At 36.6% G+C, this 14,329-nt stretch overlaps 1 protein-coding gene across 2 annotated transcripts in view; it reads left to right on the forward strand.

The window, feature by feature from the left end:
- Positions 1 to 10,738, forward strand: part of LOC124158917 — a 46,179-nt gene extending 35,441 nt beyond the window's left edge. For both annotated transcript variants that reach the window (XM_046534336.1, XM_046534337.1), the window contains exons 7-10: positions 97 to 298; positions 5,478 to 5,785; positions 7,671 to 7,839; positions 10,524 to 10,738. In XM_046534336.1, coding sequence (XP_046390292.1) covers positions 97 to 298; positions 5,478 to 5,785; positions 7,671 to 7,839; positions 10,524 to 10,619 — 775 coding nt within the window. In that variant the 3' untranslated portion in view covers positions 10,620 to 10,738. The remainder of the gene's footprint in view (positions 1 to 96; positions 299 to 5,477; positions 5,786 to 7,670; positions 7,840 to 10,523) is intronic.
- The last annotated feature ends 3,591 nt before the right edge of the window (positions 10,739 to 14,329 follow it).

Genomic DNA, 14,329 nt, shown 5'->3' on the forward strand with positions numbered 1-14,329 from the left:
ATATCCAATGATAACTAGCTTGGTAGCTCGAGGGAAGGTGATAAGCAACTGGCGGTGCAGAGTCTCAAAACTAATGTCTACGTTTTGCAATTACAGGAAATCTGATAAATTTATGGAGGCATTAGGTGAACTAGAAAGTCATCCAGCATGCCAGAGGAGAACTTTGTCCTGCTATTTAATCATGCCCATGCAAAGAGTAACAAGAATAAGGCTCTTGGTCGACGCAATACTTGCAAGGCTCTCTCCTGACAATCAGAAGTACAGCGGATGGAAACTGGCTTCAGCAGCTTTGAACAAGGTAATAAACTTATATTTTCCTTGTAAATTTCTGGTCCCCATGGGACTTTGCCTATGACTTTCTGTTCAGGTTCCCGAAGCCTGTATTCTCCGTACTAAATATCAGTGTTTTTTTTTTAACATCTTGCCCGTCTTAATAGCAATTAAAATGAGGCACAACGGGGAAGAGTCCGCTCGCCGCTCAAGGACAGGGCTGAGTTCTGCTGACGTCAGCGTCGCCCTACTCCCCCACTACTCCGGTAAAATGGGGAGGGTTGACGAGTACCTATATTAATTGGCAACCTTTTCCGATTTTTCATTTATCGCCTGATGATGCGACCTGCAATGGACGCGAAAGCTCGCATGACAAAGCGCAACACACAGCTGCTCCCGAAAGCCGTTGACAACAATGCATCTCGCTGCGAAAGCCTACGTTCCAAGAGATAATTTATTTCATTGACTTTGTTACGGGGAAGAGCAAAGCATAGTGCTTCAACTAGAGCTCACTAGGGCACTACTAATGGAATACTAATACATCTTACAGCGTACGAAAGCGTCTTTTAACAATTAGGTCATAGAATTAATTTTGTTGGTATGTCTCTATAAAATGCCATAATAAGAGAGACTCTCGGGTCACATGGTTCACAAACCTTTTTTATTTGCAACTAACACAGAGGAAGTTCAAAACCGGAAACATGAGAAAAAATTGAATAAAACACTTAAACAAATGAGTACTGAGATACACACACAGCATATCATGGCGTAAGATTATAAATCACGGCAAATATAATGCTAACAAACCTAATCAAGTCTATCCATTACCCCATTCCTCATTTGATGACATAGCTTTTGACTTTCAAGATCTACAACACCAAGGAAATAATAATCTCAGTCTGAATTTCACATCCGCTGTATGAATTAACCCTAATTCTCTTCCCATAGCGCTGCACATTCCACAAACATGACGCCTTTGAGCAAAATTATGAGTTTAAGCTCAAGGAAAAGATTATTTGAGAACCTCGCACGGAGTTTAGTATGATGCGAAGCAGAAAATTGCGTCTTTAGGAGTGTGTATGAGATAAGGGTCGAAGAGACGGATATAATGGGTAGAAGGTAGGATATATGGCATTTAAGGAAGCAAAATAATGAAGGAATGTAAGATACATTGGGCGAAGAGGGAGATTTGCTACGCAGATGCACCGAGGCCATCGAGACGTAAGTAAAATGGAGGCATGGCGTACGAATGGGACCTGCACTGAAAAGCGCGGGAAAGCTGACGACAGAAATGGAGGGTAGAATTTTGGGGAAACGGATGAGTGGTAGGAGGTGAATAATGTTAATATAGAAGGCGATGGCAGCAAGCATGCATGTCAACAAGTGGATTTGGAGGGGTAGGAAATTTGGGGGTGTGAATATAAAAATGTGCCCATTGGATTCAATGTAAATCAGCTTTGACGATAGATTTGTAATTGAAAGGTCCCAGAATAGAGTATTTGCACGTTTTTGGTGAGGCCTGTTAAAAATATCAGTTTGGTTTAATTAAGCAAAATTCCAACTCCTACAGTCGTACGACCATGGGCGAATTTGTTATTAACAAATAAACATCCAAAATCAATGTTGCGCTTAAAACACTACGCCGCCATGCCAGACGGCTTGTGACGTCAATCCCCATACTCAGCTGACTGCAGTTCCTCCGATCATATGCGATTGATGGAAACCTTGTTTATTGTTGTTTACGAACACTGAGGTGAATCTGACGGAATAAACCATCTGTCCTACTATAAATTATTGGTATATTTCGTACAACAATTCTTTAAGTTCGCAGCCATGAGCGAAGATAGATTAATGGCTTGTGGGACAAAATTCCGGAATGAATATTGTTTTGTTCCGATACGTGGGAGCACCCGTGTTTCTACACCGAACAAGATTTTTGTGGATGTTCCCGATAAGCCTGAACTACGACGGAAATGGTTATTGGCAGCCCGGAGGGATCTTAAGTCGATGCCATTATTACACACAAAAGAGTTTATTACTCCATTCAGAAAGGAGAGACTAATGCGTAATACTGAAGCATATGTATGTTTGAGATGCAGTTATTCTTGTATACAAACGGCCGTGTATTCATTGATGATATACATTGCATATTTTTTCACTTCGGATGCTTACTTTCATTATGTATGCTTGATGACTATGGAAAAACATAATTGGTCACGTCAGTATTTTAAGCATTTATACTCGAAAAGCAGATATAAACAATGTTGGAGTGGAAAAGGAAAATTTAAAGAATTTACAATGCAGTAAAGAATCGTAAAGAAAATAACGTTACGGTAAATGTATAAATGGTACAAATTTGATGCATTGCAAATACCTACATGCGAGCAATTAGTAACACATTTTTACTCCTAAAATGTTATAGTTGAGGAAACACAACAACCTGCCTCCCTACATTTAAATTTTCAAATATTGACAGCATAAAAGTGCGGAAACATAGGGAAAAATAGTTTACTAGAGGTGTTAATGAATAAAAAACTATGCAAAATTACCCTTACTTGTACTTATTTATTGCTCATCATATCACAAATAGCACTACCACGCACACATTTCACGAGCTGTCTTTTTAATACTTATAATCAGTATACGCCGAATCAACTGTTTCAATGAAGAACTTGGCTCACAATAAATATAAAACACTATTATGTAACACTAATAAAGCATAATTATCGGTTTTCCAATCACTCTGCACACCACACTAAAAGAATTTGCACTCCTTGAAATTCGTAAGGATTCTTCACATCTCACTTCCCACACATCACTAACAACTTAGAATCAGTTTACGTTATTTCACGTTAACATTGCGAAGACAATTAAATGAATAGTCTGAAACAAATTACCTACTAAACCCGTTATTGTAACATCAAAAAACTTAGAATTTCACTATCACTCCTACCGTAACCAAAATATGACCAAAACAATAACGAACAAAAGCGCAACGAATATGCGTGAAATGTAAACACTGACTAAATCTCAAAATGAATTGGCAATAGGTTATTAATACGTAATAAAATCAAACAGAACTTAGAAGCGAACAAACGAATGCAAATTAATACGCGTTCGATGTATCCCTAAAGCACAACTAGTCCAAATATGAAACATCCCCTTCGCAATAGTCAGATACCTTTGATCGAAATGCATACGGTTGGTTGAACCAGCATGGAAGAAATAAATTCCTCGAAGATGTTACATTCACAACTCACTTCACTCTTTACTTCATCGTCTATATGCAATCGAGTTAGAGACTTAATTGTTGGATGAAACGCTTCACGAGTCTATTTTCTCCCAACTCGGGAGAAAATGAAGTTACAGACCTTACAAAAACGAAGATAGGCCCTAGGTATACACCGATCACGAAGGAGTCAACGTCTGCGAGGTTATTTGAAGAAGCCTTAACGAAACCAGGTTCCATTTTGCAAATTTACTTGCAGAAAAATGAAGAAATATCGCGTAAAATACGTGAAATATAAGTTATTCGTCAATGCTCCCGTCTGCTTGCAACTATAATATGGGAGATGACGTCACGTAACGAATAGCCAATTACAGGTCGTTTTACCCTCCAGAATTTCGATGCTAAAACAAAGGTTATTAAAACTTAAATAATAAATTAATAACAAAACACATGGAATTTTCATTAAACATATGAGAACTTCAAACATGTATGCACTAAATGGAAAGGGTTTCATGCTTATTCCTCACCCATGCAAACACTCTATTGTAAGGCCTTAGAAGTCACTCCAAAGCAGAGGCGGATACAGATGAGGGGCGCAGGGGGCGCGCCCCACCCCTTGTGGGACCGAATTTCCAAACATTGCAGAACCACAATGTTGACTTTTTTATATCATAAGATAGCATTTTCTTGTATTTTTACATAATTACTTTAATTAAAACCTTCTTAAACTTTGCATGTGGCTTGATTACTTTTATTACGATAAAAGTAAAGGTAACTCAAGGTATCTTTTGCGCCTCCCCCTTGAGTTTTTTCTGTATCGGCTACTGCTCAAAAGACAAGGAATTCAGCGTTGAAAACCAGGATCTCATACAATCAGTCAGCCTTACCCTGGTTTAGTGATGGAAAAATGTCTCATGAGATCGATTTTTCGAGCAGTCGATATTTAATCGAATGGAAACCTCGAATTTTTAATGAAAATCGAAATTTGAGCCATAAGATCGATCAATAGAAAAAATTACTGTTATTTTTGAACGTTTGTACAGAAATACGTTTATTTTTCAGTAAAAAAACTCAAAATACACATTTAAGTGGCAGAAAAAAATCTACTTAGAATACGTGCTTGAAATGCTAATAGTTAAAATTTATAAATGCACTCACATTTAAGTTTTGGGATCACCGCTTGGAACCATTCAGCTTCCCAAATTTTTTTTAAAGATAGGTCAACTGAATGAGATACTTTCTTGATGATCGAGGGAATGCCTTTCCATTTTACCGGCCTTAAAAGGAAAGCCCTTCATATGGTACGGATGACATTATCATAGGCCGGTAGTGACACTGCTAAGATCAAACGAAATGGTCCAAGTTCGAAGTAGAAAAATCGAGTTTGGATCGAAAATCGAAGTTCATGGCTCCATCTCGGTTTCTTCGATCTTTGACTCGAGTTTCGATTTTAATCGAAATTGACTTTTCCATCACCAACCAGGATTTCTTCGTAGACTCTTCCCACAATTTAGATTATGGATTCGACCCCAGAGGGAAATCGATGCCTTTTAATGCAATCCTTTTACCTATGAGAGACCTACTTCATATAAAACAATGAACAACCATTACTGATAAATTGCCATGGGAAAAAAAAATCACCTGGACTGGGAGTCAAACCACAGATTTCAATTTAGGGACGGTGGCTTTCCGGGCCACTGCGCCGACCACAACGCTATCCGCATTCTACAATTCCCATGGCAATTTTAGTGGCCCAACAATCCAAAGGTCAGTGGATCGATTCCTGGTTGAAAGGAAAATTTTCTCATGGCAATTAATGTGAATGTAGGCCTGCTGCCCAGTGTGGAATCACCCTGTGCCAGACACCCTGTTGGTGCCTTGCATGGCACCTCAGATATGTAGATGATTTTCGCCACCGTTCATGCAGCAGGTTTGTTACAAACCACAACCACTACTTATGACATTCTATCTTCCACAGGTGGTGATGAAGTGCAATAAGGCAGCCAATCATGCCGCGATGCAATTGCGAAGTCACTCCCTTCGCAAAAAATTAGATTTCAGTGGGTTCAAAAACCAACATATACATTTGGGAGACCTCCAGCTGGTGCATTTTGGGGAAGTGTTCCACTTGCACAGCTCTAATGAACCTTCTGACCATCTGGGAGCTCTTTCCTCGGCAAAATATAGGAAAATCATGAAGCAGCCCTTCACTTTTGGGCGGAAGGTGAAGCAGCCACTCCATCTCTTTCTATTCAGAGACAAGCTACTCATCACGAAAAAGAAAAGGTGAGTGGAAAGACAGCAGGTATCCAAACTCAAGGAAACATTGCAAATGATAGTGTTTAAAAGATATATGAAACATTTATATTAATTTTTTAGCAGCTCGCTCATAGCCCAGGGCATATTACTAACAAAAAAATCTATCAAGGCATTAAGAGAAACACAAAAACTTTGCTAACAACCGCCACAGATTGTTGGGTTTCCTTTGGGTAAAAACCGATCGCCATTGCTGAACTTAGAGCAGAGCTAAATACAAAATCAGCGATTATGGTGGACTATATGCTGGAAATATAGAAAGAAATATTATATGAATATAAATATTAATTATTATAATTATTTATTAAGGAATTATTAAGGAAAGCTCAAATAGTGTATCGAAGAGTAGCAGAAAATAGGTAGCTGCAGAGGACCATACACTGTGATTATTATTAAAGTATTCTACCAATTAAGGTAGGTTTCCATTGAGAACTTAGGAAATATTCTGGGAGCCTCCCCTTCCTTCATGGACTTCCCTCTTCAATTAACAATAAGGCCTACTCCCTTTCATTCCATCTAAAAATCCTATTCTCTTCCTTACTCTCCTTTGTTTACCCGACATTCTACTTTCAAACACTGTTTTCAACATACCCTACCAGCTGAGTACTCCATCCATCCATACCTTGTCTCCTCCGTATCTCATCTAGAAGCAGCTTCTTCCTCACCAATCATGTTCAGCACTTTGTCACTCCTCCGCCTCTCCATCCACTTCACATTTTCCATTCTTCTCCACACCCACACCTTGAATGCCTCCAGCCTTCTCTCGTCCTCCTTCCTAAGTGTCCATGATTCCACACAGCAAAGGTCTACAATCCATATCAGACTGTTCACTAATCTTTTATTCAAATGCTTACATAACGATCGTCTCATAAGCTCCTGTGTGGTTATGAATGTCTCCTTTGCAAACGCAATTGTCTTCCTGATGCCCTTACCGCTGTATCCTTTTTCCTCCAATGAGTTGTCCAAAGAGCTGCATTTTGAGAAATATATTGAAGGGAAAAATTGAAGGAAAAGTCTCTAGGGTAAGGCAAAGAGATAAGTTCTTGTGACAAGTAAAGAAGGGAATAATAAAGTAGAATATCAGGGAAGTGATGAAACTTACTAGGGGAAAGGGAGAAATGGAGGGTTGGAGTGTACTAATTTTAGGATTGTTTTACCATAATATAAATATAGACAATACTAGTCAAACCATAGAAAATAAACTGTTTACAACTAGAATATAAATGTCGTTCCGTAAAACTACTTGCACTAAATTTGATATAATACGAAACTGGTAATAAAAATAAAACATCCAATAAATAAATAAAAGCATGGGCCATAGGCCAACACCATGTCACATTTTAAGCAAGGAACGCTGTTTTTGAAATCACATCTGCACTATGAAAATGGTTCTAAGGTTGGCTCATAAAACTTCAGCATCAGGTAGTCTATAAACATAAAGCAAAGAATTTCCAATATTCTGAGTGCCGTAATTATGCTCTTTAACATCAATGCATTCCATCTATTAAGACTTATATTGAATAGTTATTCAGTCATAATGGAACCTAAAGCTGAAAGAAGCTGATAGTTATCATTTCTTTGTATGCACCAACATAGATACACCTTCTCGTCCTATTACCCAATCTTCAAGGTCACTCCTTGCCTACAGGGTTCCAGGGTGGGCTTAGGGGGCTTCAGACCCCACTAAAACATTCTCCCATTTGGTGTCTGCCCGCAATAAACCCAATCAGGGGACCAGTCCAGGGGCACCTATCCTCTGACTAATAAACCTGCAACTAAAAGTGTTTGCTTGCTTAAATATTATCTAATCAAATTTGTAACACAGGAATCACATAAGCACTCTCTTCTATTGCAGCGATAATATCTTCATGGTTCTTGTTTATTGCCCAAGGAGTGATGTGGAGGTCAGCCCTGGAGACCCATACAGTTTACAGGAGATACCTCAGAAAAATATCTCAGAAAACTGGAAGAATGTGTTCCATCTATTCATGCAACAGGGTTGCGATAAGGGAGTAATAGAAATGGTAAGAGTCCATGATTGAAAATAAAGGTAAAGGTCCTCAAAATTAAGACTTAAAGATACATTCCTATACTTTCGGTATGATTTTGAGTTTTGTAGAGTAATAAAAATAAAAAGTATCTGGAATTTCCCAGAGTCATAACAGGAGTTTAACGATAAAAATTAAAAAATAAGAATTCAGCAAGTATTGGCACATCAATGGGGCAGAGGTTATCGCCAATTCTGTATTCCAAACATTCTCCCAATCAATAAAAATTGACCTATGGTCTTTCATACTTCCAGATCCACCATCAAAGACAGGGAGGGATTTAGGGGGGTCATGACTTCCCCAAATTTTAATCATTTTTATTAGTGAAGTAGTTTTTTTATCCTTTTAAAGGAGTAAAGGTATTGAATATGCAAATGGATGGCCTCAAGTCCCAAACGTGAGATAATTTTTGGTTGTATTTATCATAGAGCATAGCACTCCCTACTGTAAAAACGCCCCTCCTACCCAAGGAGTACTCCATACTCCATGGCAGTGGTGCAGCGAGGTGGGGGTTTTGGGGGATAAAACCCCCCCCAGAAGTCACAAAAATTTTTAAGTTAAATCTATTTTACTTAATTGGATTAATATTGCTTACAGAATAGTGTGAGGATTAATAAAATATCCCTCAAAAGGCCGTAAATATCACCATTTTCTTTTATTTTAATTTATCTTAATTTTTTTCTGGCGGAAGGCCTCCACACCTCCTGCTAACCCTGACGAGTATGCAATACCCCAAGCACCCCAGAATTAGTTGCGCCTGAAACTCCCCCTAGCCTTAATTCCTAGCTGAGCCCCTGCTCCACGGACCCAGATCATTACCTCCCTCCCCCAAATTTGATGCAGAATCTGCTCCTGCATCCAACATGCAGAACATGCTCATGCATCTTTATGCATGATTGTCGTGCATAACATGTATTCCAATGTTGACATCCTTTAATTGTCCAACCCACATTATTTAATGAATCATTAACCAAAATTAATTAAAATCAAATTACTTTATAAATATGGCCTTTATGATAAGAAAAATAATGACAGAATATACTCAATTGATCTTTAATGGGTCTCAACCTTTTTTTTTATGTTGCACAAAATATTTCATATTCAATAATGTCGCATTAACATCAAACATCAGCTAATCTTCTTGCAGTGAAAATTGTGACATGGCGATAAAACAATTGAAAAATAAATCACAATACCGATTTTGATTGCACTGGGGACCAAATTTTTTTAAATCATAGACAAAACCTGCCAAATTGGCAGTAATAAAGAAAGTATTGCGTACGAACATTATCCCGTCCAATTTAACATAATTACACAAATTAAAAAATTAATATATCCAATTTATGACTATGTGATTTAAAAAGTTATTATGTAGTTTATTCAGAGTATTTCAATTGAGAATATATTCCGGTATCATTTTTTGTTCATTTCCTATACTTAAATTTAAAGTTTCTGCAAGCTATCCTTTACAATAAAGATGATCGTTTGTATATGAAGAGACTCTTTCCTGGTGTATGTGAGCAGTGGTGCAGTGAGGGGGGGTTTTGGGGGATAAACCCCCCCCCCCCAGAGCTCAGAGAATTTTTTAAGTTTAATCCATTTTACTTAATTGGATTGATATTATGTACTAATAGAATAGTGTAAGGATTAATAAAAAAGCCCTAAGAAAGCCGTAAGACTCATCATTTTAAACCATTTATCTTAACATTCTACAGTTTATTAATCTTGCTCCTACCGCTTATCCTGGTGGGTATACCATACCCCCACACACCCCAGTATTAGTTGCTCCAAAAACCCCCCAGCCTTAATTCCTAACTGCACCCCTGTGAGTATGTGAGTAATGAATTTTTCTTGGGCTTCCGTTCGGGTCAAAAACTCCAATGTCACCAACGTTTCGAAGAGTAGGTCGCTCATTGTCTTCAGGGAAGATGTAGGAATCGAAAAACTGGATTTATATATAATTGCCCAGGCATCGAGTCAGATGTGAATAGTGGATGTGCCAAATGATGGTGTTTTTAATTAAGATTGAATGATTTTCTAGTATTTATATTAAAGCACCAACTTCAATTATATCTTTCTAGTACATATTTACATTTACTTTTGTAAAATGGGTTCTTCAAGCAACACATGGAATTGAATACCAAATTTAGAGGGCTCCTTTGGATTCAATTACTATATAGTTTAATCAGGAGTTGAATTCCTGACCAAAAATAAATAAAAGCTATTAGGCTGACATTTTGGAAATTGTATTTTCCATCGCCAAGGGTAATAGGATGAAAATACCAATGACTATGAGCAGAGAAGGTTTACAAGCAGTTGCCAAGTTTGACATTAAAATTATATGTTAAATCATATAATTAAACATTGTCTGTTTTGAGAACTCCCTGTAAACCTTTTTTGTTTAATGATCATGTTTGATGATCACTGGTGTTTTCATTCTGTTCTTAGCACTGATAATGGAAAATGTAATCCCTGAAATGTCGGCCAAATATCTTTTATATTTTCTTTTGTTAAGGATCTAACCTCCCGATAAAACAACATTATTGTTAAAAAGAGATCCTGAAGTCTGCCCACTTAATATTGGACTCTATTACAATGCAGTAAATCTAAAAAGTGTGGTATGTATACGAAATAACTTACAACTTTTTTTTACCCCACAGATACTCTCTACCTCGAATGAATATGAGAAAAATCTCTGGCTGGATGCATTTGCAAACAGATGCATCTCCATGGAATCCAACAATAGCACTGCTTAGGTGCTATTGTTGGATTGCCAGCAAGAAAATGGTATGAATACACTTCAGTCCAAGGTCCACAAGGTCACAAAGACCACGTCAAGCCCAGAATTTCACATTTCCTCCAACAGAAAAGTTTTTGCAGACAAAAAATAGCCTCAATATTGTATAAAAATAAAAAAATGACATCTTGAGTGAATAATTTGAAAATTTGGCATATCGATTTAATTAAGAAAAGATATAACCATGATTGTATAGCATTACACTTATGGATGCCAAGATGTGAGTGAATACTAAGTGTTCAACTGAGCATGCAGGTTTTTAAAAAATACAATCTAATGACTTAGTTCCCTTTGGCAAAAAGTCAATCAGTTTTTGTAATTGGGACCTCCTTATAAAGTGGTATTGTTCCTTCCTATGTATGTGAACAAATTGATATGACACACGTTAATCAAGGTATTTTTTATGCTTAAGTGCCAATGAACTTTTAACATTGACCAGGATTGCCGAAGGAAAACACGTTGTGGTATGATGGGAGAATATTTTATGCCTAGTACATACTTATTTGGTACTAGAGATGTTGTCCTCAATTCTATTTAAACATTCTTTTAACAATTCTAATGAAAAGAAGTATGGTAATCATAATTGAAAAACCATCTTCTTGACGAGTGAGAAGAAGAGCAATGAATTTCCATGACATGCTAGATTTTTAGAAGGTCCCAGTGATTTTCATTAGTAAGTTAAACAAATGTCTTCATAATGGCTTTAATCACAAGAGTTACTATCTTGCTTGTATCAAGCAATATTTCTAAGCAATATTTTCCTGATTTTAACAAGAAAAAATATTTTATATCAAATTTTGTAAACAATGCAATGTAACACATAACTTGTGATCCATTTCGTCACCAACATGGTATATTTGAAAATAATAACAAAATGTGGGAACTATTGTATTTACTATGCAATAAAATAAAATAGAATTTATAAGCTACTTCTTTTGCTCCCAAAAAATATATTTTACCCTTCAATCTCGAGAGATAAGCTCGCTATCTACAACAGATAACAAAAATAAAAATACTAAGTGATTACATCTAACATAGGGTAAAAAGAATTGATAAGACAAAAGAGTATTAAAGCATTTATCAATGACCATTGAAGTCTTAACTACCATGATCTTTTGGGCGACCTACATCTTTTGTCACAAGATATTTTTGACTTTGACTAAATCATTCTAATGAAGAAAGAAATACGTCATTGGGTGGCTATCCACACCAGATATATTGGTATATACCATGATTCAGAAGTGCTAACCGAAATTGAACAAATCATTAACCTATTATTGTAATAAAATTATTAGTATGTATCAGTAAAATCATTAACTTATTAGAGATCTTGCGACCCCTAACTCTCATAAAGATCAGTCAGTGAGAGACTGCAGTGATCATAAAATAAACCAAATTTCTCTCAGGCATAGTCAAAGTCATTAAAATTGGTAGAGACCCAAAATAGTAGTAGTGTTTAGTTTATAAGGTGCAATCACAGACAGAGTTCTGAGAAATTAGAAATCCTAGCATTAGTCTACGAGCCTTTGAGTTGAACGTCTTTGTGCTGAAGTCCTTAGCGTGAAGGTCCTTGGCATAGTTGCCCTAAGTGTTAGTCTGGAGTGCCACTGGTATCCGTTGCTATGTATGCTGATGATTTTGTAATATCCACTTATGATTATCAGGTACTGACTGGTGTATGAGAAAAATTGATTAATGAATTCTAGTCAAGGGATACAGGTGATTTGCAATATTTTTTGGAATGAAAGTTGAATGCAGATGGTATTCAATGTTTTTGAGTAAGACAGGTTATCTTGAAAAACTATTGCATGCATTTAAGCTTGATTCCTCCCAACCTAAGCAGAACCCTCTACTGATAAAGATAGTAATTTTGAGTCCAAGCCAACTATTATTGGCAAGAAGCCATAAAGAAGAACTGGTTGGAGAATTAATGGATGCTTGTTTGGCTAGAAGGCCAGATATTTGTATGGCCGTGAACATTTATCTAACCAATTTCAGAGTAATGGTACGGAAGTCCAGTGTGAAAGACTGAAGCGAGTGCTAAGATATATTCAAGGGACTTCAGTTTGGGACACTTGATTTGACTGTGTCAATCTGACAAATGCTATGTGTAAGAGTTGAATGTAATTCAACTGTGTATCTGTCATTATACACTGATGATTATTTAATCTCCACTTATGATTTTCAGGTATTGACTAGTGTAAATAACAATTGATGAATGAATTCTAGATGAGAAATTTATGTAAATTGTGTTGTATAAGTATTTATTGGTCCAACATCGTATAAGAGTGACGACCACAGTGTGACTGACATGCATTAGTACATCAATGAGCTCCCCTTAGTATAGGAGGCAGCACAAGTACATACATAACCATATCTATACATAACAAATTGAAGTATTTTTATGCTCAAAATGTAACTCAGCTGCTCCAATCATAAGTTATGTCGATGCAGACTTAGCTAACTATCACGTCAGAATATGTTTTTGGCTATATGTTTGAAGTTTTTGGCAACACAGAAATCAGGCCATTCAGAAAAGAAAGAAGTGCAGCTCTGTTTTCTACTGTTTTCTACTTTATTTCTCTGGTTTCACCAGCAGCCAAATTTCTTTGGCTCACACAGTTCATTCTTGAAATACACAAATTGAAGTGCCACTCCCTGTAAAAATCTTTGAAGGCAATCAGTCATGTTTATCTCAACTGTTATGTTGGGATCAGAAATGAATCAAACATAATGATAAATTTATAGTGCAGTAGGTATAGCTTTACTTGGAATACATCAAAATTTTGTCACACTGATGTATTTTTATGCATTTAATTTTTTAGTCTCAATTAAATAATAATATTTTTTTAATTAATTAAGCTTTTTATGCACAAATATGACTTTTACCATTATGTGGTCACTGTACTATAAACAAATGTCGTACATTTGTCATGGATTGGGGAAAGGAGCTGCATCAATCCAATCTTAGGATTTTTGACTGATGATGGTGATGATTTTGTAAACTGGATAAAGAGCAAAAGCCCATGGAATAAACATCATTATTACTATGGCCACTATCAAACTCTATCAGCCCACTCGACATGTGTCATCCAAATCCTAGGTACATCCCATTCATGCCCTTTCTCCTATTCCAGATCATACAAAACTTTCTCTCCATATCCATCCTACCACTCTTATCGTCTTCTTTATCAGATTTCTTAAAATCTGCTGCATTGACATCATGGCAAAAAATTAGCAGTGCCGGAACGCACTTTCCTTATTTTTTTAGTAGTGAATTTTCCTGTTTTTTTATTACAAGTTATTTTCTATTTGTATTAATTTAATTTTTTCGTTTTGGTAACAATGTATATATCAGAGATTTTGAGTCAACAAAATTGATAAAAGTGTAATTTGACTATTATGCCTTCTGTAAAAACAATGTTCTGGTACATTCCGGCACCATTACACCACTGATATGCTGTGTATCAACATCCCCCTACCAGCATTTCTGAGGCATGAAGGAACATACTCCATATGAGACTTAAGGAAAATATTTCATTTTCTCATTTTCATCTTCGTTTAAGACTTATGGCGAATATTTATTTTTGATACTGCACTTGTTTCTTCCCTTCAGCTTTTTCTTATTCCTGAATGCCGCCTTCGTTGGCAGTATTTTCTTCCTGATCT

This window comes from Ischnura elegans, chromosome 5 (assembly GCF_921293095.1).
Source record: "Ischnura elegans chromosome 5, ioIscEleg1.1, whole genome shotgun sequence".
Lineage (NCBI taxonomy): Eukaryota > Metazoa > Arthropoda > Insecta > Odonata > Coenagrionidae > Ischnura > Ischnura elegans.